The 22,339-nt window shown below is 53.8% G+C and overlaps 2 protein-coding genes across 2 annotated transcripts in view; both read right to left on the minus strand.

Moving 5' to 3' along the window:
* Nucleotides 1-494: 494 nt before the first annotated feature.
* Nucleotides 495-3,612, minus strand: LOC132085523 (class II histocompatibility antigen, B-L beta chain-like). The gene is given in 6 exon segments (XM_059490998.1): nucleotides 495-571; nucleotides 1,892-2,178; nucleotides 2,791-2,938; nucleotides 2,941-2,977; nucleotides 2,979-3,049; nucleotides 3,528-3,612. Coding segments are annotated over 6 exon segments (705 nt in total).
* An 8,355-nt stretch (nucleotides 3,613-11,967) lies between these two features.
* LOC132085569 (zinc finger protein 345-like) overlaps nucleotides 11,968-22,339 on the minus strand; it is a 29,217-nt gene continuing 18,845 nt past the window's right edge. Inside the window, 2 exon segments of the mRNA XM_059491026.1 lie at nucleotides 11,968-13,243; nucleotides 22,154-22,161. Coding sequence (XP_059347009.1) covers nucleotides 12,535-13,243; nucleotides 22,154-22,161 — 717 coding nt within the window. The 3' untranslated portion in view covers nucleotides 11,968-12,534.

A 22,339-nucleotide genomic window follows, 5' to 3' on the forward strand; every position in this document is an offset into this window, starting at 1 on the left:
AGAAACTCTGTGATGTAAGATACTTTCCTAACTAGCTCAAGAAAGGGATGAGATGGTCAAGAAATTCTTTGCACAGAGCAACAGCAACAAGACACTAAAACCCCAAAGAGAAGAATTATTGCCTCCTTATCGGGAACCACCAGGCTCCTTCCACCTCCTTCTTTCAGACTCCATGGAGCCAAACCATGATTTACAGATGAAGGGGGTAAGGTGACAATAACCAGAAAAATCCCTAGTTTGAAGGGAATGTTTGCATCATGTGTGAGATTTTTGAATATGCAGCAGGGTATTGCTTTTAAGCGTTAACCCTTTGTGAGCTGACATGCTTTTTTGAGAAAAGCATCCAAACGTCCATAATTCTTTGCTTTTTTATTGTCCTTTATTGTCCTAACTCTGATTGTCCAAACTCTTAGTGCTCTACTTTTTAATTAATATTTTAATAACTATTTTATTACTATTAAACATTTAAAATTTTAAAACAAGTGATTGGTTTTTCACAGGGCGGGGGTGAGGCCGGCTGACTCCTGCACAGGACGAGCAGCCCCGTCACCCGGGCCCTGGGCAGGGCCAGCTGCAGCAGCACGGCAGGAAGGGGGAGAGGTGGCTAGGGGGGAAGGGGAGGTTTGGGTCCAGAGGAGAAGGAATTGGTGGGAAAAAGGGGAATCTCAAACAGCCTGGTCAGCGCTGTTTTTAGAAGGAGGGCCCAGGATGGCGCAGCCTGTCACAATCCACTTGTACAGGTGAGGTTGTGATGGTTCATTAACTGATCTCAGAGTGCAAAACAACACAGAGGGCATTTCACTACTCATCAAAACAAATGCACCTTTATTGAGTGCCCACAGCAAATGTGATAGAAGGATTAGGAACGAGATAAAGGATAGAGAGAAAAAGAGGGGAGGGAATAGCTACCAATGGAGAGATGAAATCCTTGTAGTCTGGCCAATAGATCTGTCTTGTCATGTTGGGGAAAATCTCAAAATCTTTGGTTAACTCAGGGGTCCTCCACAGTCCTCTGCTGAGGGGGGAACAGGAAAAGACAATGGAGGATAAATGTATTGAAAACAGGTATGGACAGTCCATGTTCCAAAACAGGACAAGGCAATCTCAGCAGTGAGTGGGGCCCATTGCTTCAGGATTGGTGTCTATGAGAAACCAGTCTTGGTCCAGCAAACACACCTGCAGACAGCACTTGGCAAACATGCCACTTCAGTCAGGCCAGTGCCCCTGTGTTAGAATTTTAAGGGTCTCAGCCTCAGTCCTTGGGCAGGGGCTTCAGTCTCTGTCTTTGACAGTGGTCGTGAGGCAGATGAGGGATCTTCCATGGGGCGATCACCAGAGTTAGCTCAGAAAGTTCATTTGGCCAAGAGTGGGGAAATTCATGGGCTGTTGTGGGGTGGTGAAGCAGGCGTGAGACCGTGGGGGCACAGCAGGCACTGCTGCACACAATCACTTGGTGACCATCCACCTCAACCACGCAAGAAGTGCAGCAAGGCTCCTCAGGGTCTGTCCTTGTGAGGCAAATGAGGGAAACTTCAGAGCATCTCTGACACCACTGGCCATCACCATTCTGGGTAGGGAACAGGGGATGTGGAAAGACAGGGGGTGAAGGGGGACACAGGATGGTGAGAGGATGGCAGCGCTCACAAACTCCCTCCCAGTCACACCCAGCACCCCCAAATTCCCTCCCAGCCACATCCAGCACCCCCAAACTCCCTCCCAGTGCCCACCAGCACCCCCTTAATCCCTCCCCAGCATCCCCCAAACCCCTTCCCAGCCCTTGCCCAGCCCCCAGCCCCTCTCCCACTTCCAGCCCGGCTCTCTCCAGCTCCCTCCCAGTGGCTCCCAGCACAGCCCAGCGCCTCTGCCAGCGCCCCCAGGGGCTCCCCCGTACCCCAGTGCCGCCTCAAGGGCTGCTCCACGCTGACGTGCTCCACCTGGCAGCTGTAGCTGAGCCCGCGCCGGGGCGGCATTTCCAGCAGCACCAGCAGCTGGTAGGTCCAGTCCCCGTTGGGGAGCACGTCGGTGGCCACCACGTGCTCCGAGAGCTCCTGCTGGCCCTGGAACCACCTCACCTGGATGGCAGCAGGGTAGAAATCCATCACGGAGCAGAGCAGGTGGCCGGGGCCAGGCTGGGAGCTCGAGGGGATCACCAGCGAGATGGACACGCTGGGGGTCACGGGGAGAGTGAGAGAGAGAGAGAGCAGGGACACACTGGGATCAGCTGGGGGGCACTGGGAGAGAGAGGGGAGGGCTGGGCTGGAGAGGGACTGGGAATGGACTGGGAGGGTCTGGGGACGGACTGGGATGGGTTGGGGTGGCAATGAGAGAGATGGGAGGGAATGGGTGGCACTGAGAGAAAGGCTAGAGGTCTGAGAGTGAACTGGAATGAAGTGAGAACAGACTGGGAATGGGCTGCGAGGGACTGGGAGGGACTGCGGTGGCCCTGGAAGGAGCTGGGAATGAAGTGCGCGGCACTGCGAGGCCGAGTCCAGTGCGGGGCACTCGGCGCTGCGGATCTACCTGGCAACAGATGAGTCATCAAAGGGTCGCGTTCTGACTGGATGAGAAGCGTCAGCTTTACGCGTCGCTGAAATGGACGCTGAAATGGGCAATGAGAGGGACTGGGATGGACTGGGCGAGCCATGGTGGTCAGTGGCAGGGACAGGAGGCCCCGGGGATGGGCACAAGGAGGGCTGAGGGCTCTGGGCTGATTCCCAGGGAGGTTTTGAGGGGCTCCAGGGATTTGGCCGGGCAGGGCCCGAGGGGACACGCTCTGTCCCGCGCTCACCTCGGCGCTCGGTGCTGAATGGGCCAACCCCCTTGTAGTTGTACGGGCAGACCATGTTCACCACACACCGTGCGTACGCCAGTGTGGCCGGGTTGCTATTCCAGTCACTGGCCCACCCCTGCTCATAGGGGGTGAAGCCCACGTAGTGTAAAACATCACGAACTGCTCCCGATTGTAAATGTACCTCATGTACCGCGAACCTCATCTTCTCCGTGCCGTTTATGAAATGACACTCGGACATTGCCAAAAACCGGAACACTCCTGTGACAGCAGGCCACAGCACAGGGGGTGCCCCCCAGCACCCCCCCCAGCAGCACCCCCAGAGCTCCGGGGCCACCCCGGATCCCCACTCCGCACACCCTGTGCCCCACGGCCGCCATGAGACCCTCCTGCCCGCGCTGCCGCTTCCTCTTTGCCGCCCTTCCCCCATTTCCCCTTCCACATCTTCTCCCCTCCCACCTCCGCCCGCTCCCCAAATCACTTTTGGGGTCCTATTTCCCCATTTTCCCACAAATTACCCAATCCCCAGGCCCCTCCCGCTCAGATATGGTGTCCCACCTCCACTTTTCCCCCCTCCACACCCTCTCCCACCGCTACCTCTCCTCCCCCCACACCTCGGCCCCTCCCGCTCTTCCTTTGGGGGGTCCCCTCCTCCTCCCCCTCCATTCCGGGCTCCCCCCTTCGCCCCCTTTTCCCCCTTCTCCCCCCCTGTCCCAGCGCCTCCCGCCCCCCCGCTCACCCGAGAGCTCCGCGCCCGCACCCGGGGGGGCTTCCAGCACCACCAGTGCCGCCAGCAGGGCCCCAGCTGCCGCCCCTCGCCCCATGGCCGGGGTCGGGCAGGGAGCAGCAGCCCCAAAGCAGCCGCGCTGCGCTGGGAGCGCCAGCCCGGAGCAGGGCGGGCTCGGCAGCGCCGCGCGCTCTCATTGGCTGCCGCCGCTTCTGGGCAGCGATCGGCCACAGGCTCTGCCCGGCAACCGATGAGGCAATCCAACGCTCCGAGCTCTCATTGGCTGCACCGCCTCCTGCCTGAGCTGCCATTGGCTGAGGCCTTTCCGGGACGCTGCAGCCCCGGGCTGGGGGTTTTTTGGGCAGGGGGAACCTTGGGGTGCTGGGCAGGGGGGGGCGGGGATGGAGAGGCGCGGGCTGTGCTGGACCAGCCAATCAGAGCCTCTCATTTCACATTTAACCCCATTTTTTGGGTTACTGAGTTCTTTCAGGATTTTCTGTTCGGATCCCTTGGTCCCGCTGTCCTGGTTTGAAAAGGAAGTGAGTTTTTTGGGATACTGTGGTCAAACCAATTTGTGCTCAGATTTGAATATTGGCGCCTGGTGTGGTCCCTGAGGACATGGATTCACTTCTGAGAGCACAGGGGGTTAAAAGCAGAGAACTCCCAGGGGAAGCTCTCTTGGTTCAGGGGGGTGAAAGGTTCAGAGCTGCCCTGCCCGGCTGCGGGCTGGGTGCGGGAGGGGAAGCCATGCGGCCGGGTGAGGGGAGCCGGGCCTTGGACAGAGAAGGGAGGTGAAGGCCCCTGCAGGATGGAAGGGTGGAGGAGCGCTGAGAGGCATCGGGCAGCGGCCCCAGAGAGTCGGTGTCTGTGCCTGTGCCACCTTGAAATTTGCTATCTTGTGCTGGCAGCACAGCTGAGAAGGCGAAGGGGTGCAGAGAGAAGGTGCCCGGCAGGGCCAGAGTGGGAGTTCTGGGCAGGAAGAGCCCGAGATTTTAACCCTTTTCTTGGGTGATGGAAACCTTACAAATGCTGATTCTCCTGGAGTTGAATGAGAAGAGAGATAGGGATTAAATAGGAGAAAATAGGCAAATGTGATCAAAGTCCGTGCAAGTGAGAGATGTCAGAAGAAGCTGAGAAGAATCCTAGGCAGGAGGAGATGATGGAGTGGACTTTGGCTGGACTTTTCTTGCATAGCCATGGACAGAACCATTTTTCCTGTGACACAGAGACTGCATTTAGGGGGAGGCAATGGCTTGGAGCCAAGAGAGTGCAGGGATGTGATGTGAAGGAGTGGCATGAACAGAGATGGATGAGGAGGGTGGTGGTGCCATCTGCCTTCAGTGAGGAAGAAGATCTTTGTTCTTGAGACCCCTCGGCCCCAGGGGGTGAATTTGGGGGGGACAGGTGTCCCAAAAGTGAGAGACTGTGCTCATTTTTGGAACCTGGCAAAGCATCCTTAAAAGGGGAACCCCAGAAGCAGCTCTGGTCCATGTGCAGTGGTCAGAGCACTGGGCATGGAAGGAAGATGTCACCATGGGAAATGATCTCCGGGTGGTGCCAGGTGTGACACGGAAACACAAGCGGTTTCAACTGTGTTTCCTGGGGAAGCCTGTGGCACAAGAGGGACTCCTCTCTCCTTGATGAACTGAGAGTTGATTATCTGAGGGGTGGTGATGGACTGACAGTTGGTGACCTGAGTGTTGGCAACTGAATTGTGAGTCCAAGGTTTTGCCTTACTGCGATGTATTGGGAATTTGGTTGGGGGGAGGAGGAATGTTTGGAAGGTTTTCATTCTTTCTGTGTGTTTCTTTTATATATTGTAAGTTAATAAAGATTTTTTTTCTTTGTATTCTGAAGCTGGATCCTGCTTCACTGTATTCCTGGTCACATCTCACAGCAGACACCAGGGAGAATGTATTTTCATGGGGGCACTGGCATTGTGCCAGCATCAAACCGTGACACCAGGGAAACTGGCTGCTCATGCCAGTCCATCCCCTTGCCCAGAAGGCACCCGCTTGTGTTTGGGCACGAGCTGCTGGCCACAGCCAGATGGGCAGCACCCGCAGCATTGGCCATCAGATGCTGGGCTGATGTTTTCATCCAGAGAGCAAGAAAAACAGCCAGAAGCACACAAGGCGACTTGACAGCATCTCTGTAAGAATGTCATTGTCCTGTGAAAGTCAATAGTGGATGGTAGTTTTGTGCTGCAGATAATCACTTCCGAGCAAAAATCATTCCAGGAAGGGACAACAGCCTCTGCCTTCTGACAGATACCAAGTGTGGCCACCAATTGCTCCAGGTGCTCCTGCCAACATCCACCTGCAGAAAAGATCACATAGACACCAAGGCACGCTGGCTTTGGCTGTCCTCTGGCAGAGATGTCCCCCGGGGCCACAGGTCTCTGTGGCAGGAGAGAGGCACCAGCATTGGCAGGCCTTGGGCATGGCAAATCTCCTTTGGCAGGGACTCTTCCACAGCTGCTGCTGTCAGCGCTGCCCAGGGGACAGAGCAGCACTGGAGCTCTGGGCCACACGTCGCGTGTCTGTGTCACACACCTGCCAGTGTGCCGGCCACCCAGCCCCGGGACTGGTCCCAAAGAGGCCATGGCAGGGTCTGTGGAAGGCCCCGGTGCCCTTCCTGCTCGGCTGCGCTGGCAGCCATGGGGGCTCATTCTGCTGCCCCGAGCAGGCAGAGCAGAGGAGCAGCTGCTTCTTGTTTGGGCCGTTGCTAAAGTTCCTGCTGGGCTGTGTCTTTAACACTTGGGGCAAGGTCTTGCCTGCAAGCTGGGGCAGTTTCGGTGGGGTGGGGGTGTCCCCAGGGCACGTGGAGGTGTGTCCTGGGGCTCTCTGTGATACAGTACACTGTGGTCACCGTGGGATGGAAAGGGACAGAGTGTGCAAGGGTGACCCTTTGTGACACATCGTGACGTAGGTGCTGGCGGCGTCATGGCCACGCCACAGTGCTCGGTGCACGCAACGGGACAGGATGGGACAGAGCAGGGCTGTGAGGAGCCCCCACACAGCCAGCTCGTTCCTTGCTGACCCGGAGCTTTTCCCAGGCGTTCCCGGTGCAGGTGACCTCGAGGCCAGGCTGCGGGACTCGGGGACGTGGAGCATTTCCCAAGCATCTGCCATCCCTGCGGCTGGTGCCCTCGAGGACAGACTGTGGGACTTGCAGTCCTATTTCCTTCTTGAGACTTCTCTCTTGCTGCTGCCCTCGAGGACAGACTGCAGGACTTCCTGTCCTGTAGCCTTCCCGAGGCTCCTCTGTTGCAGGTGCCTTCAGGGCACAACTGCAGCACTTGCTCATCTTCAGCCCTTCCGAGGCCTCTCTGCTTCAGCAAGCACTCATAACTGCAAAGAGTGACATGGAGCAGAGACCCCACAGTGTGCCCAAGCTGGCCTGGCTGGAGGAGGAAGAGGCTGGAGCTACCTCAGCACAGCAGCCTGAAGAACTGGAGCAGTTCCGGATGCTGCAGGAGCGTGAGTGTCAGAGCTGGGCCGCAGGGCTGATGCCTGCAGCCAGCTTGGCCCCATCCCATCCCATCCCATCCCATCCCATCCCATCCCATCCCATCCCATCCCATCCCATCCCATCCCATCCCATCCCATCCCTGTGGACATATCCATAGATAGGACAGAAGCTGGAGCACCTGGCAGCCGTGCTCCATCCCCCGGGGCATCCCGAGGCTCTCCCTGCCTGGGGAGCCCAGGGCTGGGCTGTGTTCTCTGGCCTCTACCGCAGCCCCTCAGCTCTGGCTGCGCTCGCTCTTTGCCAGATGCAGCCAAGGACCGGACACAAGAACAGGAAGCCACCCGTGGCCGCTTGGGTAGAACGGCACAGGTACCTGCGGCCATCCCCACCTGGGCTGGGCCTGCTGGCACTGCTCAGCCAAGCACCAGGCTTGGAGCGCTCCATGGATGCTCCCTCCCTTGCTGCCCTTCTCCTGCAGACCCTCTGTGAATTCATCACGTGCCCTTGGGAGGAAGACACCGCCAGTGTGGGCACGGGTGTCTTGGCCAACCTTCCGTTCCTCGATGCCGAGAGCGGTGCTGCCATGCTGGATTTGCTTGTGGAGAAGGGTGTCTCCAATCCAACGCAAGTAAGAAGCCTGGGGCAAGGGCTCAATGCTCCCAGCAGTGGTGTGGCGCCTCCAGCCAGCTCTGCCGGGCTCCCTTGGCCTCTGAGACCCGGCCCAATGCGGTTGGAAGGGAAGCACTTCTCAGGGGAAGTTGCTGCTCTGGCAGCTCTGCGAGTCTCCCCGTGCCCTCTGCAGGTGCCCGCCATGGTGAGGTACATCCACCAGTGGCTCACGGCCAATGAGGCTGCTGGGCACAGGCTGGACAAGGCCCTTCTGGAGCTGACCCAGGAACACCCCTGTGACGTGCTGATCACCCTCTTGCGCTGGGCCCCATCGTGTGACAGGTAGGGCAGCCCCACGTGCCTTGAGGGCTTAGGCTTCACCGGCCCGTCACCCTGTAGAGCCTGTCCCTGCTGGCTGCCAGACAGGTGGGCAGTTCCAGGATCCTCTGGCTCCTCTGTTTTCCAGTGCTGCCATGTCAGCTCCTGAGCCTGGTGCCACGCTCCCTCCCTGCCCCTCCGGGCCTGTACCCACGTGGGCTGGCTGGCCGCTGCCGGCCAGGGGCAGTGGGCAGAGGCAGGGCTGAGGGCCAGCGCGGGGCCCTGCAGCTGCCCAGGCCACGGCGCTGTGGCCGAGCCCGCCCTGACACAGAGCTCTGACCCCACAGAGCTGCCGCCACCATGTGGGGAACCATCATGTCCTCGAGCAGGACTGCGGAGCCGGTGCTGCAGCTGCTCCTCCATGTGCTGAGCGCCTGGCCAGTGCACAGCGTGTGCACCTCCGATGGGGACGACGCAGGAGTCTTTGCCCTGGCTGTGAGTTTCTGGTGCCAGCCTTTGCCAGCCCCCAGGCCGCCTCTCCAGCAGCCAGCTCTCTGTGCTCCCCCCAGCTGCATCTCCCTGCCTCAGGCACTGGGCTGAATCCTGCCTTAGGGGCAGGGCTCAGGGGCACCAGGCCGGCTGCTCCCCCCGCGTGTCCCTCGACCTCTCCCTCGCATGCTCGGGCCCTGCCACGTGGATGTCTTGGCCACTGAGCGTTGTCTCTGGCTGTTTTATTTCTTGCAGGCAACCGTGGCACTGTGGAAAATCTTCAATCTGGCCTGGCGCTCGCCTGTTGTGCTGGAGTGTTTCCCCAGTCTCTTTCTGCATCTGCTCTTCCAAGCTTACATCAGCACGCAGGAGATGCCAGAAGAGGTTGATACCTTTTGGCAGGGATGCCAGGAGCAACACGGCCTCTCCACCAACCCCAACAGGTGCTCCGTGCCAGTACTCCCAGTCTCCCCATCCCTCCCATGCCCCAGGGCAGGAGCCAGGGCTCCCAGCGTGACCTGGCCTTTGCTCTGCACACAGCTTTTTGCTGCAGACCCTGAAGGCCCTGCTCTGCCAAATGCGCTATGAGCACGTGGTGCTGTCCATGGAACGCAAGCGTGCCTGGGACACGCTGCTCCGTGCCGACACCCACCACTGTGCAGTGGGTCTGCTGGCCAGGTGAGACCTCGTTCTCCCCACCGCCCCTCTCCTTTGTGCCCGCAACACCGCACACCGTCCCCATGCTCATGGGCGACAGGGCCTTGTCACCAAGGGAGGGATGAGCAGACTGGAAAAGGCCGGCAGAGGAGGGTGCCCGGGAACAGCCGCCTCCCAAAGCGCCCCCGGGGAGCTCGGGAGCAGAGCAGAGCTCTGCCAGTCAGCCCTGGGAGAGGTTTGCCCGCCTGGCCCAGGAGCAATGGTGCCTTTTTCTCCCTGCCAGGGAAAGAAATGAAAGAAACCTGTTCATCAAGAGATGAGACATGAAATCCCTATGTGAGAAGGCCCCTCTCACCTTCTTCCAGAGACTGGGACTGAAAGCTCCAACTCGGGGGAGGTGTACAGGGTGGGAAAGAAAAGCTGCCCAAAGGAAGGTGGATGTTGCAGGTGTAGGCAGTGGACAATGAAATCAATGACGCTCGCCTGCTTCCAAACTTGGACTGTGTGTATCCTTATTTCCCACCCCCCCCCCCCCCCCGAAAGATACAATAAACTGCCTTTGTTTCGGCTGCAAAATCCATCCCCCTTGCCCCAGTGAAAAAGAGTATAATTGGGGTCCAGATGAACTGGGCCTCTGAGACCTCCCCAATGCAACAGGCGGATCCTCAACTGGACTGGACCAAAGGACTTCGTCTCGACGTTTGGCAGCTCTATCCCCTCTCTCTTTCTCTCTCTCTCTTGTCTCTCTTCCTCTATCTTTTTCTCTCCCTTAATCCCTCTATCGCATTTTGCTGTGGTCATTCAATAAAGGTGCATTTGTTTCGATTATCATTGCAAACCCCCTTGTACCGTGTCAGTTCTTTTTGCACCCTGAGATCAAATCCTTGAACCATCACAAAACCCGTCCGTGAGGATCGTGACACCCCCCAAGGACCCCTCCCCAAATTCCCCTCCAAAGCCCCCCCAGCACCCCCAGACCCCGCTAAAACCCCCTCAAGTTCCCCCCAGACCCTCCCCAAATCCCCCCCAAACCTCCTCAAGACCCCTCCCCAAATTCCCCTCACGACCCCTCCCGGACCCCTCACCTGTCCCGGCGCCTCCTCAGCAGCTCCCGGAGCCCCCCCGTCCCCTCCCAGCGCCTCCCCCGCTCTCTCCAGCGCCTCCCGCAGGACCCGCCCGAGCCCGGGGCGGCTCCCGGGGGTCCCTGAGGGGGTCCAGGGGACGAGGTGGGGGGGGAGGGGGCGCCCGCTCCATGCCCGGCCCCGGGGTCAGGGGGCGCTGCTTCGTACTCGGCTCTGATTGGCTGGAGCGGCGCGAGGAGGGCGGGAGTTGCTGCGGGGAGACGCCCGGTGATTGGTTAGATTGAGGAAAGAGAGGCAGGTGCTGCTGAGGGGAGATGCCCGGTGATTGGTTGGTTCAGCTTGAGAGAGGCAGGAGTAGCTGATGGGAGACCTGTGGTGATTGGTTGGATCGGCGCATGGGGAGGCCGGTGTTCCTGAGGGAAGACCCGCGGTGATTGGATGGTTTGGGGCGGGGTGCGCCATGATTTGTTAATTTGGGAGATGAAGTGCAGTGATTGGATGGTTTGGGGCAGGACGCGCCGCTATTGGCTGGGAGAAGCCGGTGATTTTTAAGGGAACATTCCCAGTGTTTTGGGGAAAAAGTCTCGAATTTTTAAGGAAAAATTCACATTTTTTGCAGGAGAAATATTCCCAGTCACCCTGTAGAGCCTGTCCGGGCTGACTGCCTGAACTCACATGACCCCCAAATAACCCAAATAACCCCCAAATACTTGAAATAAACCGCAAAAAACCTCCAAACAATACCTAAAAGTCCGCCAAATAACCCCAAACAAATACAAATTACCCCAAAAAACAAAAGAAGCCTTCCAAATTAAGTCAAAAAAACCCAATCATTTCAAATACAACTAAAAAATAATTCCATATACAACAACATAACCCCCAAGAACCTCAAATAATTCCAAAGAAGCCAAACAAACCCAAACACTTCCAAATAAACCCAAATACTTCCAAATAAACCAAGTAAAACCCAAGATAAACCCTAAATAGTCCATAAACGACCCCAAATAAACCCCAAACAAACCCCAATTAAACCCAAAGAAACCTCAAGTAACCCCAGTTCCTCCCATCCCCACCCTTAAACAGATCCCGACCAGTCAGAACGCATGGCACTGATGACGATCCACTTGCTGGGCAGAAACTCAGAGCACTGGCCCTGCTCAGCAATTTTCAGCCAATCAGCGCCCGGCCTGACTCTGACTCATCAGTTGCCAGGCACATACCAAGGCCTCTCACTGCGGTAAATACTCAGAGACCCTACGGGGTAATTTCCAGCCAATCAGAGGGACCCCCAAATTGAGATAGCGGGGAATGGGATCCCAAAACTGAGCTGGGAGGGGGATGGGACTTCCCAAATTGAGCTGGGAGGGAGGTGGGACCCCCGAACAGGATGAAGCCAATTTTGTTCCTGGAATATGTAAAGTACTTTATGGATATGCAAAAAGTTGATGAATATGCAACAGGCTGATATCATGCGAGACAAGGACAACTTAGCAAAAGTTGTTCTGGCCACCAAGACCGCCCTAGTTATTTTCGGGGACACCCCTAATTAATCTGATTTTAATTACATGAGCCTGTTGTATATCCAAAAACCAGTTTACATATTTCAGGAACTATAAATGTACACTCCCTTCCTTTTACTACGACTACTACTACTACTACTACTACTACTACTACTACTACTATTATTATTATTATTACTATTATTATTAGTATTATAAACAATAAAAATATTAAATACTTTTGAAATTAAGGAGCTCGCAGGCAAAGATATGGGAGTAGAAATAACAGCTTTTTATTAGGAAAAATCAAAAATAGAACTGCAGTAGTACAAATGAAAAAAAAACAGTGACAGAGTCAGAATCCTCTGGGAATCCAGTGAAACAGGTTCATCCGCTTGGAATACAGTGGGAAAAGGGCGGATCCTTTGGGAATCCATTCCTTACCTCCCAAAGACAGGGCAAAGGCAGAGCCGTGGAGTTTTTATAGGATATCCCAAGGGTGGAGTTGGGGTTGGGGTCAGGGGAGGAGTTCTTAGCAACATAAGGAGGGTGAGATCAAATTCCTTCCTCTAGGCAACAGCAGGACTTGACACAGAACGTGTCCCCAAATCCTAAATTCCCTCTAAAACAACTGAGAAATTATGCAACGTCAGATATATACGATCAATTTCCTTCATTGAATCCAGTTTTGGGTGTTTTTAAAGGATGAAGGTGAAGCAGAGGAAAATTAAGGCCAAACCAAAAGGAGAAGCAGCCAGGTGTGTTCCCAACATGGATCACAAGGAAATGTGAGTGACCAGGGCTGTGCCCAAAGTGCCTCCTCCAGTGGGGGATGGAGCTGGAGCAGCGCACAAAGCTCTGCCCGCACTTGGGGCACTCCCAGGGCTTCCCTTAGTGGTGCCTCCGTTGGTGCCGGGTCAAGTGAGAGCTGCTGGAGAAGCTCTTCCCACACTGGGGACACTCGTAGGGCCTCTCCCCAGTGTGGATGCGCCGGTGGGTGATGAGGGTGGAGTTGTGCTTGAATCCCTTCCCACAGTCGGGGCATTGGAAGGGCCTCTCCTCTGTGTGAATCAGATAGTGCCGGATGAGTCTGGAGCTGGTTGGAAACCTCTTCCTGCATTTATCACACTCGTAGGGCCTCTCCCCAGTGTGGATGCGCCGGTGGGTGACGAGGTTGCAGTTGTACTTGAATCCCTTCCCGCAGTCGGGGCATTGGAAGGGCCTCTCCTCTCTGTGAATCCGATAGTGCTGGAGGAGAATGGAGCTGGTCTGAAACCTCTTCCCACACTTGGAACACTCGTAGGGCCTCTCCCCAGTGTGGGTCCTCCGGTGCCTGATCAGGGTGGAGCTCTCTCTGAAGCACATCCCACACTCGGAACACTTGTAGGGCCTTTCTCCAGTGTGGATCCTCTGGTGCTTCATCAGGTGGGAGCTCTGGCTGAAGCTCTTCCCACACTCCCCACACTCATAGGGCTTCTCCCCAGTGTGGATCCTCTGGTGCATGATCAGGTTGCAGTTCTGCCTGAAGCTCTTCCCACACTCCACGCACGTGTGGGGCTTCTCCCCATCATGGAGCTGCTCATGGAGCACCAGCTCCGAGCTCTGGCTCCATCTCTGGTCGCCTTCCTGGCCCAGGCTGGCTCTTTCTCCCTCAGATCCCCGCCAGTTGCGTTTGCAGCCCCTCCTCGTGTGGCATCTCCGGGGCTTTTCCTCCCCGTTGGCTTCCTGCGCCGTGGAGCCGCTCAAAACGGCCTCTTCCACCAGGTTCTGCCGCGGGCATTTGTCCTCCCTGCTCTCCATGCTCAGCTCCTGCTCTGGGGGAGGAAGGACAAGGACAGGATGGGATTTACCTCCGTGCCACACGCAAGGGCAAGGAGATCCCCCCAGGCCTGAGCTGCAGCCGGGGCTGTGCTGGGCTGGGAGATGGAGCAGCACAGAGGGGAAAGGGGCACTGACTTCCTCCTCACCTGCCTCAGTGTCCCGGGGCATCTTCCTCTTCCTCGCAGCCTCCCAGGCCTTGGCAATGGGAAATCCTGGTTTGGGGAAAACAAGGGATGAGCGCGTTTGTAGGACTGTCGGGGGGTAGGATGGTCGTGACGGACGGAGACGAGAGATCTCTGCAGCCAGGACGTGGAACTTGCGGTTTATTGCAAAGGGCCTGGGTGTAGGGCCCTGCTTGGAGCTGCCAGGCACAGCTCAGAGCAGGCCCGAGAGAAGAGAGGGGTAGAGAGGGTAAGAAGGTAAAAGACTAAGACAGGCAAGAGCATAAGAGAGCAACATTCCGATCATAACACAATAAATTTTCTTCTGTGTTGAATATCCTATTTCTCACCAACCAATCTAGTACAAGATACAAATCCTACAGAATTTACATACAGTGTGTAAGAATCATTACATCACCATACTCTGTTACATTTTACACTCTAAAAACTCCTCTTTGGACCCCTTCTATTGAGCTAGTGGGGTCTGCTCTGACCCTTGGACCTGTCATCAAGCAGAGGGAATTGTTTCATCAAAAGGGGATTACCTTCAGTTGGGCCACACCATTGTTTTCCAATTGTTCACTAACTAAGGTATCTCAGATCTTGCTTTCATTTCAGTTTTCCTTACACTTTCTATATTCTCAAAATCTTTTGCAAGACAATCGTATTTATAAGTCTTTCCTGTTTCACCTTCCCCAACACACACTGAGTTTGAAGGTCCCTGTGTCCGAGTTCATCTCTACAAGTCACCAGCCACCTTGGCTGCAGAAAAACCTCCCAAATACCAAGATTCAGCCCTGAAAAAGCCTCCCAGGAGTTCCCCGTCCCTGGTCCCTCCTCTCTGGTGTTCGGGGGTTTCCCCCCTGTCCCAGCTACTCAGGGGTCACGCTTGGACTGGGGGTCCCCCTTGTGCCTGGTGCCCGCCCTGCCCAGGCTGCTGGCAGTCCCAGCAATCCCAAAAGCTCCCCCCGCTTCGCTCTCCCCATTTCGGGATGCCGGGGCTGTTTGGGCTCCCGGGCTCCCTTCTCCCCTCATTCTCTGCTCTGGCCTGCAGTGGCTCCAAGGAGTCCCCCCTGCCCCTCTCCAGGCTCTTGAGGCTCCCGCCAATGGCACTCCCCCCTCTCTGGGCTCCCCACTTTGGGCTCCTGGGGGACACAGGGCTCTGCTCCTCCAGGCTGCCTCTGCCGGCAGCCGCCACCGCCACCCCCCGATGTCCCCCCAAGGGGCCTTTTCTGCTCAGCCTTGGACTTCTTCAGTCTCCAAACATCCCCCAAAAGCCCCAACCCAGGGACCACCCGTGATATCCGGGCCCAGCTCCCCCTCCCTGCTCACCAGCCCGATGGGGGGGCGATGATCCCACAGGTGGGGGCTGCGAATTCAGGCAGGGATCGACAGCGTGGTTCCCTCAGCTCAGCCTCCATCTGCCTTTGTCCCTTCCTCCCTACTTCTCCCCTTCCATCCCCCATCCTCCTCCCCCTCTGTCTTATCCCCACCTCCTTCTCCTCTTCCATCCCTCCCCTTCCATCCCATCTCCTCCTCCTCCCTAACCCCACCTCCTTCCCCTCCTTCCATTGCTGCTCTCTGCCTTCATCCCTCCTCTTCCATCCTTCCCCCTGCTCTTCCTCCCTAACCCCACCTCCTCCTCCCCCTTTGTAATGAGTTAATGTCTTAGTTTGTTCATCAAGTTGCTAAAGACTATGAAAAGGGGAAAAGCCAATAATAGAAAATCCACAAAGAAAGATGTAACAAGTTAGTATGTTGCAAGATTAATATAACGGGCTAATATACTGCAAAATAAATTAAATAAGGCCTAAACTGCAAAATGTTAGAAGCTAATATGTTGAAAGGCTAAATAAGCAATGTGTAACTATACGTAGCTACGTGCCTATTGTTTGCCAAGGAGTAAGGGGCAAGGCCCTTGACATGGGTAGCGGGCCTGCTATAATTGATAGAACAATATTTGCTTATCTGCTCAGTAAGCTTAAAGTTCCAGGAACCAGCGCAACCATACCAACTAAGCAAAGGTTGACCGTGGGGCAAGAAGTGAAAGAATACCAGCCTTCATCCTCAGACCACCGGGAGGCAGACTACGACCGCCTAGCAACAGGAGGAGAATGCACAGAGTACTACCCTGAAAGACACGCCAACCCGGAAGCAGGACTGTATATAAACCCCACGAAATACCAGAAGCGGGCGGCAGTTGACGGAGCGGAGACTCCCCTGTCGCCCAGCACTGATTTGCTTTTTGCCTTGCTTGCTGTAATCAATAAAAATTGTTAATCTGATTATACTCACTCAGCAGATTGTCCACTCCAATTTATAACACCCTTCATCCCTGCCCTTCCCTCCCTCCTCCTCCTCCCCCAGCAGCAGCCACACCCTCGGTGCCCGGTTCCCGCAGCCCTCGCAGCCGCGGCAGGAGCGGGGATGGAGCCGGGACAGGTCGGGCTGGGCAGTGCGGGGCTCTCGGCTGCTCCAGCAGCTGCGGGCGGGGGGAACCCGGCCCGGCCCAAAGGAGAGGCAAACTGGGCAAACTGGAGGCTGCACATCCAAACTGGGCCTTGCTGGGGACCCTGCCTGGGCACTGCCAGCCCCTGGGGCTCCTCTCGGCACATCCGCCAGGGGGGAACGCACACAGGGCTGGGGGATCCCAGCAGTGGCAGCACTGCCAGGGACTGGGCTGGACTGGGATCGTACTGGGGGTGACTGGGACTGTACTGGGCTTATACAGATATCATACTGGGATCATACTGGGAGTGACTGGGACTGTACTGGGCTTGTACTGACATCATACTGGGATCATATTGCCATGCCAGGGCAGACTGTGATCGCACTGATGGACACTGGGATCATACTGGGAGTGAGCAGGGGCCTGCAGGAGGCAACTGAGACCATGTTAGGGACAAATGGGATATACTGGGAGTGACTGGGATTATGCTGAGGATGACTGGGAGCAGCTGTGAGTAACTGGGATCATGGTGGGAGCAACTGGGAAGAACAGGGAGTGACTGGGTGCATGCTGGCAGTGACTGGAAACTGCTGGGCTTGTACTGGGATGAACTGGGATCATACTGGTGGTGACTGGGATCATACTGGCAGTGAGTGCCACTACTCTGACGCTGACTGGGAGTGCTTGTGAGCAAATGGGATCATACTGGAAGGAACTAGAAAGATGGTGGAGGGAACTGGGCTACCCTGGGAGATACTGGGAGTGACTGGAAGGAAAGTGAGGGTGAAAGAGAGGAACTGGAACCATGCAGAGCAAAACTGGTTTATTCTGGCAGAGACTGGGAGCACACTGGGCTCATATTTGGGCCATACTGGACTAATACTGGGAGGAACTGAGTGTCACAGTGAGCACTCCCTGCACATCATCCCCCATACTGGGCCTGACTGGGAGCAACTGGGCGCAAATGGCATCATACTGGGACTCACTGAGTTGATTGAGGAAGCAACTGGAACCATGCTGGCGGCAGCTGGGACCATACTGAGAGAGACTGGAAGTAAGTGGGATTACACTTGTAAAAAATGCATATTTTGTGATTGGGTTATCCCAAATATTAAAATGAATATTATATGTCTTGTGTTAGAAAATACTGCTGTATTAATTCTCTTAAGCAGTGAGTTGAATATGGTTTTAGGTTATTAAAAAATGTTAATATATAAACTATGCTTGGTAAGAGACTTTTTTTAAAGAAAGGACTTGGAGCGAGATAGCAGCCACAGGATACCTAAATCTTTCAGCGAAAAAGAATTTATTGCTCTCTTATCAGAAGAAATGAACTTCTTCCCACCTTGAAGCTGCTGTTAGGATTCAGAGGCAGAAGCTGGCACTGACCAGACAGAATCCTGTGTTTGGATTTATGCATCATGTATGAAGTGTATGAATATGCAACAGGCTATTGTTCTTAATGGTTAATCCTGTGTTAAACGGTGTCGTTTTTCAGGCTTGTGCTGCCCAGAAAAAGGTACCCGGACATCCGTAACTCTTTGTATTTATTGTCTCATATTGTCCTAATTCGATTTCTCCAAACTGTGATTACTCTAATTGTATTACTATTTTTCATAACCATTTTATTACTATTATGGTTTTAAAATTTTAAAAGCAAGTGATTGGCGTTTTTCACAATTTGGTAGCAGAGGATGGTTACTAACACCTCGCTGCCAGTACTTTAGGACAGTCAGTGGGGAAGGCGCGCCCGGCCCCATTGGCAGCCTTGCTCTGTCTCCCCTGGGGTGACCGATAGACGCAGGTTATGGTGGACAAAAGGAGACAATAAAATAAAGAGAACGGAAAAAGGCTCCCTACAACCGCGGTAATTGGCCCCCTAAGAGTAGTAATGTGCATGAAGACCCCTGGGAAAAGGGATTGGTAAGTATTTCTCAGGGGGCAGGTACAGAGGGATGAATGTGTGTGAATGAGAGGAGGGCTGGTTGTCCCAGACCTGCCAAGTGAGTGCTGGAGTCTCCCAGGCTGCGTTTCCGACTTTCCGCGCCAAGTGGCCAGGAAAGAGATGAAGAGAATGTTAACAGGAGTGAGAGAATCCCCCGGGGTAACTGGGACTGGGTCTCAGAGAGGGGCTGGACCCTTCGGAGGAAGGGAGCAGGAGTTTCCGAGCCCAATCCACTAGGAAACGGGACAAAATGGGCCCCTAAAAACCTGCTGGGTTGAGGGATAAGAGTATCGCAGACATTTCTTCACAGAAATCCTTTCTTTCGGATTTCTGTGTCTTCTGGAGGCCAGAGGCCTCAGAAGAAAAGGTAAACAATTATTATCAGATGCTGTGGAATGTAACAGGGGTTTCTTGATTAACTCATTTTCTATGTTTATAATTAAGGGCCAATCACCAGTGCAAGCTAGGGGACTGAGTCCTTGGGCTAAACTTTGTTGTACATTCATTCTACCTATTCTTAGCCTAGCCTAGCTGCTCTGCAAACCTCTCTCTATATTCTATTTAGCATAGTCTTAATGTATTATATATGATATCTCAATAAATTCAGCCTTCTGATTCAAGAAACAAGATTCACCATCTCTCTCTCACCAGCAGCGACCCACTCAGGCGCAGTAATATCAGAGTGCCCAAGAGCATCCAGAATTAAAACCTGCTGGGTTGAGGAATTAACATTCCAAGAGCATTCAGTGTTGTGCAAAATTCTACCGGATTGAGGATATGCTCAAGAGCATCTGGGGTTGGACAGCACAGCTGGGTTGAGGGATATCCAAGAGCACCAGGACTGGCCAGAAACACCTAAACTTGTAATAGTGATGCGAAAGTGTATGGTAGAGATAATTAATGCTATTAATGTATAAAATATTGTAAACTCCATACTAAGTCTCTTAACCATCCTGGCAGGGAGCAGTGTCTTATTCATATACATCTAGTTCCTGGACTTGGTTGAGATAAACATCGGGGTTTTTAATGAAAGAACAGAAGCTTCCAGGGCAATAATCGCTGGCTTCCCCGGGTCACCAGGTCCACCCAAGAGTGATTATTGCCTCCTCGATTACAGCTACCAAGATGATCCACAGCCCCACCCTGATGCATGTGAATGCTGACTTCCCCAGGGTCTACTGACAACATCAGACACCTGGACTGAGTCTTTGTCCACCTCTGTACAGGTAAAGACACGGTTATGCATGGGAAGAGACACAAAGAACATTCGGTCATCTCTGCCTCGAGCAGAATAAACTGTAAAAGAACTCGCTGCGTCAGGCAGCATTTGTGAACAGGGGGAGACTCTGACATTCGGAGCTCAGATCCGTGTTCACCCAGCGCCGAACCCGGGCTCGACGCTGACCCTTGGCTGTGGTGGTTTTGACAACCGAACTTCAGTCTCACAGACAAATTATTAAATCTTTGCTAAATTTTCTTATAGGTTTGGCTCTCGATTTGATCATTTATAACAGAAGGTACCTTATTGTTGTCTTGTTGTGTGTGAGAGTGAGTCACACACAAAATAAGCCCTTCCCGGGTGGGTGGGAAGGGGGGCTGTGGAAAGAGGAGTGTGTGACCCACAAATGAGCCATTGTTCTCCTGGGCGTGTGGGGGCTGTGGCATAAGGTACAGGTGACCTGCAAAGGGGCCATTGTCCCCAGGGCGTGTGAGGGGGCCGTGGCTAAAGAGTGTGAGTGACACACAAATCAGCCTCACACGTGAACTGCACCGGAGGCAGCAGAGTCAGGGCCCTCCCAGGAGGCCCGGAGATACTGAGACCCAGAGGCCAACCCAAGGTGAGGGGGGCCACAGGGACCCGCGATTCGCTGTCAACAGGGATCCACTCTGTGTCCTGAGAGTGTGAAAAAATGGGTGGAAGTGAATGGGAAATAAAAGTGAGTGAATGTAGATGAATGAAAGTATAGGTAATGTATATTCTGTATTTTAAGCTTCACTATATCTCCTTGGAGGAAGGTGTATTGTACTGAAAATAGTGTGAGAAAAAAGTTTTTTATTTCTCTGTGTGTAGTTGAAAGAAAAGTGGTATTTAGGTTGTTAGTGAACGTGAAAAACAGAAACAGAAGATGAATAGATAAGATCTTGAAAAATGAGACAGAAAACCAGTAAGTTGGATACAGGGAAAAAAAAAAGAAAAAAAATCAGTCCTTTGGGAGTTATGTTAGCTAACAGAGATACAACTCCTTGCAAAAGGAGAAAATACAGGGTATATAGTAGTCGATGGGAACAACATGCAAACTGTGGAAAAAGGGAAATTGACCTTAAACTAGTAAGCTCAAACTTGTGAATTATATACTTTAAAAAGAGCACTAGAATATTTAACACTAAATAAAGGAACTATATATACTGATTCAAGGTATGCCTTTAGAGTAGTACATACCTTTAAAAATTTTTGAAAAGAAAAAGATTACTTAATTCAAGAAGAAAAGGACAAGTACATTAAGGAACTTATTTTAGAGCTTTTAGAGGCATTACAATTACCTAAAAGAGATAGCTATAGTACATATTAGGGAACTCCAAAAGGGAAAGACCCCAGAAAGAGGAGGAAATAATTTGGCAGATCACAAAGCTAAGGATGCAGCAGAAAATGGAGCTGAAAGAGTTAATATTAACTCCAAATGAGGAAAAACTCGAAATTCCAAAGTTTAGGGAAGCTAAGAATATAGAATTAAACAACAAAGGAAGTGTACAAGATAAATCAGGGAAATGGAAACTTTGATGGAAGACAATTACCCAATAAAATGTACTTCTAGGAAAATATTAGAAGAGAGGTATCAGAAAACCCACTGGGGTACTCAAGCTTTGTGTGATCATTTTTTAAGGAACTATGGGTGATTTTTGGATTTAGGATTTACCCGAAATTTGCCAAAGGATAAATAAAAAGGTCATGAGAAAAACAACATTAGGAGGTCGTGACTTAGCTTGTTGGCCATTTCAATGTATCCAAGCAGAAGTTTAGATTTGTTAGGTTCTGGGTATATTTGTAAAAAAAACCCATTTAATCTAGAAGAAAGAGAATATGCCATATGTTAGCCAGGAGATTTAAGGAGAATAAAAATATTTGAACTATCAGAATGCCCCGAGAAAAATCAAGAAAAGAAAAAGGGGAAATGAAAGGGAGGGGAACAAGAGGAAAGATAAGAAAGAGAGTGGGATCCTCTGCAGGTCTTGCCCCCTCCGTTCGCAGCCCAGGCGCCTGTCCCGGGTCCCGGCTCGCTGCCCGCCTCAGCTCCGCCTGCCCCGGTTTCCATCCCAGGTGCGGCCTCACTGCCCAGGGCAGCTCCACCTGCCCCGGCGCTGTCGCTCAATTTGTGTGCCCTGCTCCCACTGCCTGGCCCGCGGCCGCTCTGCCGGCCATGCTGGGGAAGATGGGGGTTGCTCTGTCCTGCCGCCTGCTCCGAGGTCACCGCGCCCACCGCACCCAGGGGAGGTCCCAGCCATCCCATCCCCGGCTGCCCTGCCCGTGCCACCTGCGCTGGGCACCGCCGCTGCTGCCGGGCTCTCCCACCTGCCTTTGCTCTGCCAGGACCTGCCGGATCAGCCGCCATCAGCCATGTGGGGGCTACCCACGCTCCAGGCTCGGGCTCCATGGGAAGATCCCCCTCTGACGATTCCAGCAGCAGACCCTGCCCACACTCCCACCGAGCCTCGGCGGGATATCCTCCCCTGACCCCGTCCTGATCTGAGTTATGTCCTCTTGGTAACCACGGCTCCGGCTGTTCAGCGAAACTCTCTCTCTCTACAGGAAGCACCTAATCGAAACACTAGGAGCTCAGTTAAATGGCAGCCCTCTCCAAATTCTTTCCCAAAACACGGGAGAAAGGCTAGAGAAGGTAGAAAAGTGAAAGAGTTAGATGAAGGGATTGCTCTGTTTCCGTTCAGAGAGGTTCCCGTGGGAGGGATGCGCTGCCCCGCCCCGCAGGAGCCACCAGCGCCCCTGTCGTGCCAGGAACTGCACCCAAGGGCAAAGCGCCGCAGCCCAAAGGCCAGGACTGGGTCCGGGCTCTCTTTGCTGTCAGTGCCGCAGCTGTTTGTTGGTGTTTGTTTGCTTTATTATACACACTAGTAAAGAACTAGTATTCCTATTCCCATATCATTGCCTGAGAGCCCCATGATTTCACTAGTCTAAAAATTAAGAAGGACAGGATTTGAATTCTCCATTCCAAGAGAGGCTTTTTCTGCCTTCCCGAGCAGACACCTCTCTTGTAAAGCAAGACAAGCACCCACAGGCACCTAGGGGGCTGCAGAAGGGGCACAAGA

This window comes from Ammospiza nelsoni, chromosome 31 (assembly GCF_027579445.1).
Source record: "Ammospiza nelsoni isolate bAmmNel1 chromosome 31, bAmmNel1.pri, whole genome shotgun sequence".
Taxonomy (NCBI): Eukaryota; Metazoa; Chordata; class Aves; order Passeriformes; family Passerellidae; genus Ammospiza; species Ammospiza nelsoni.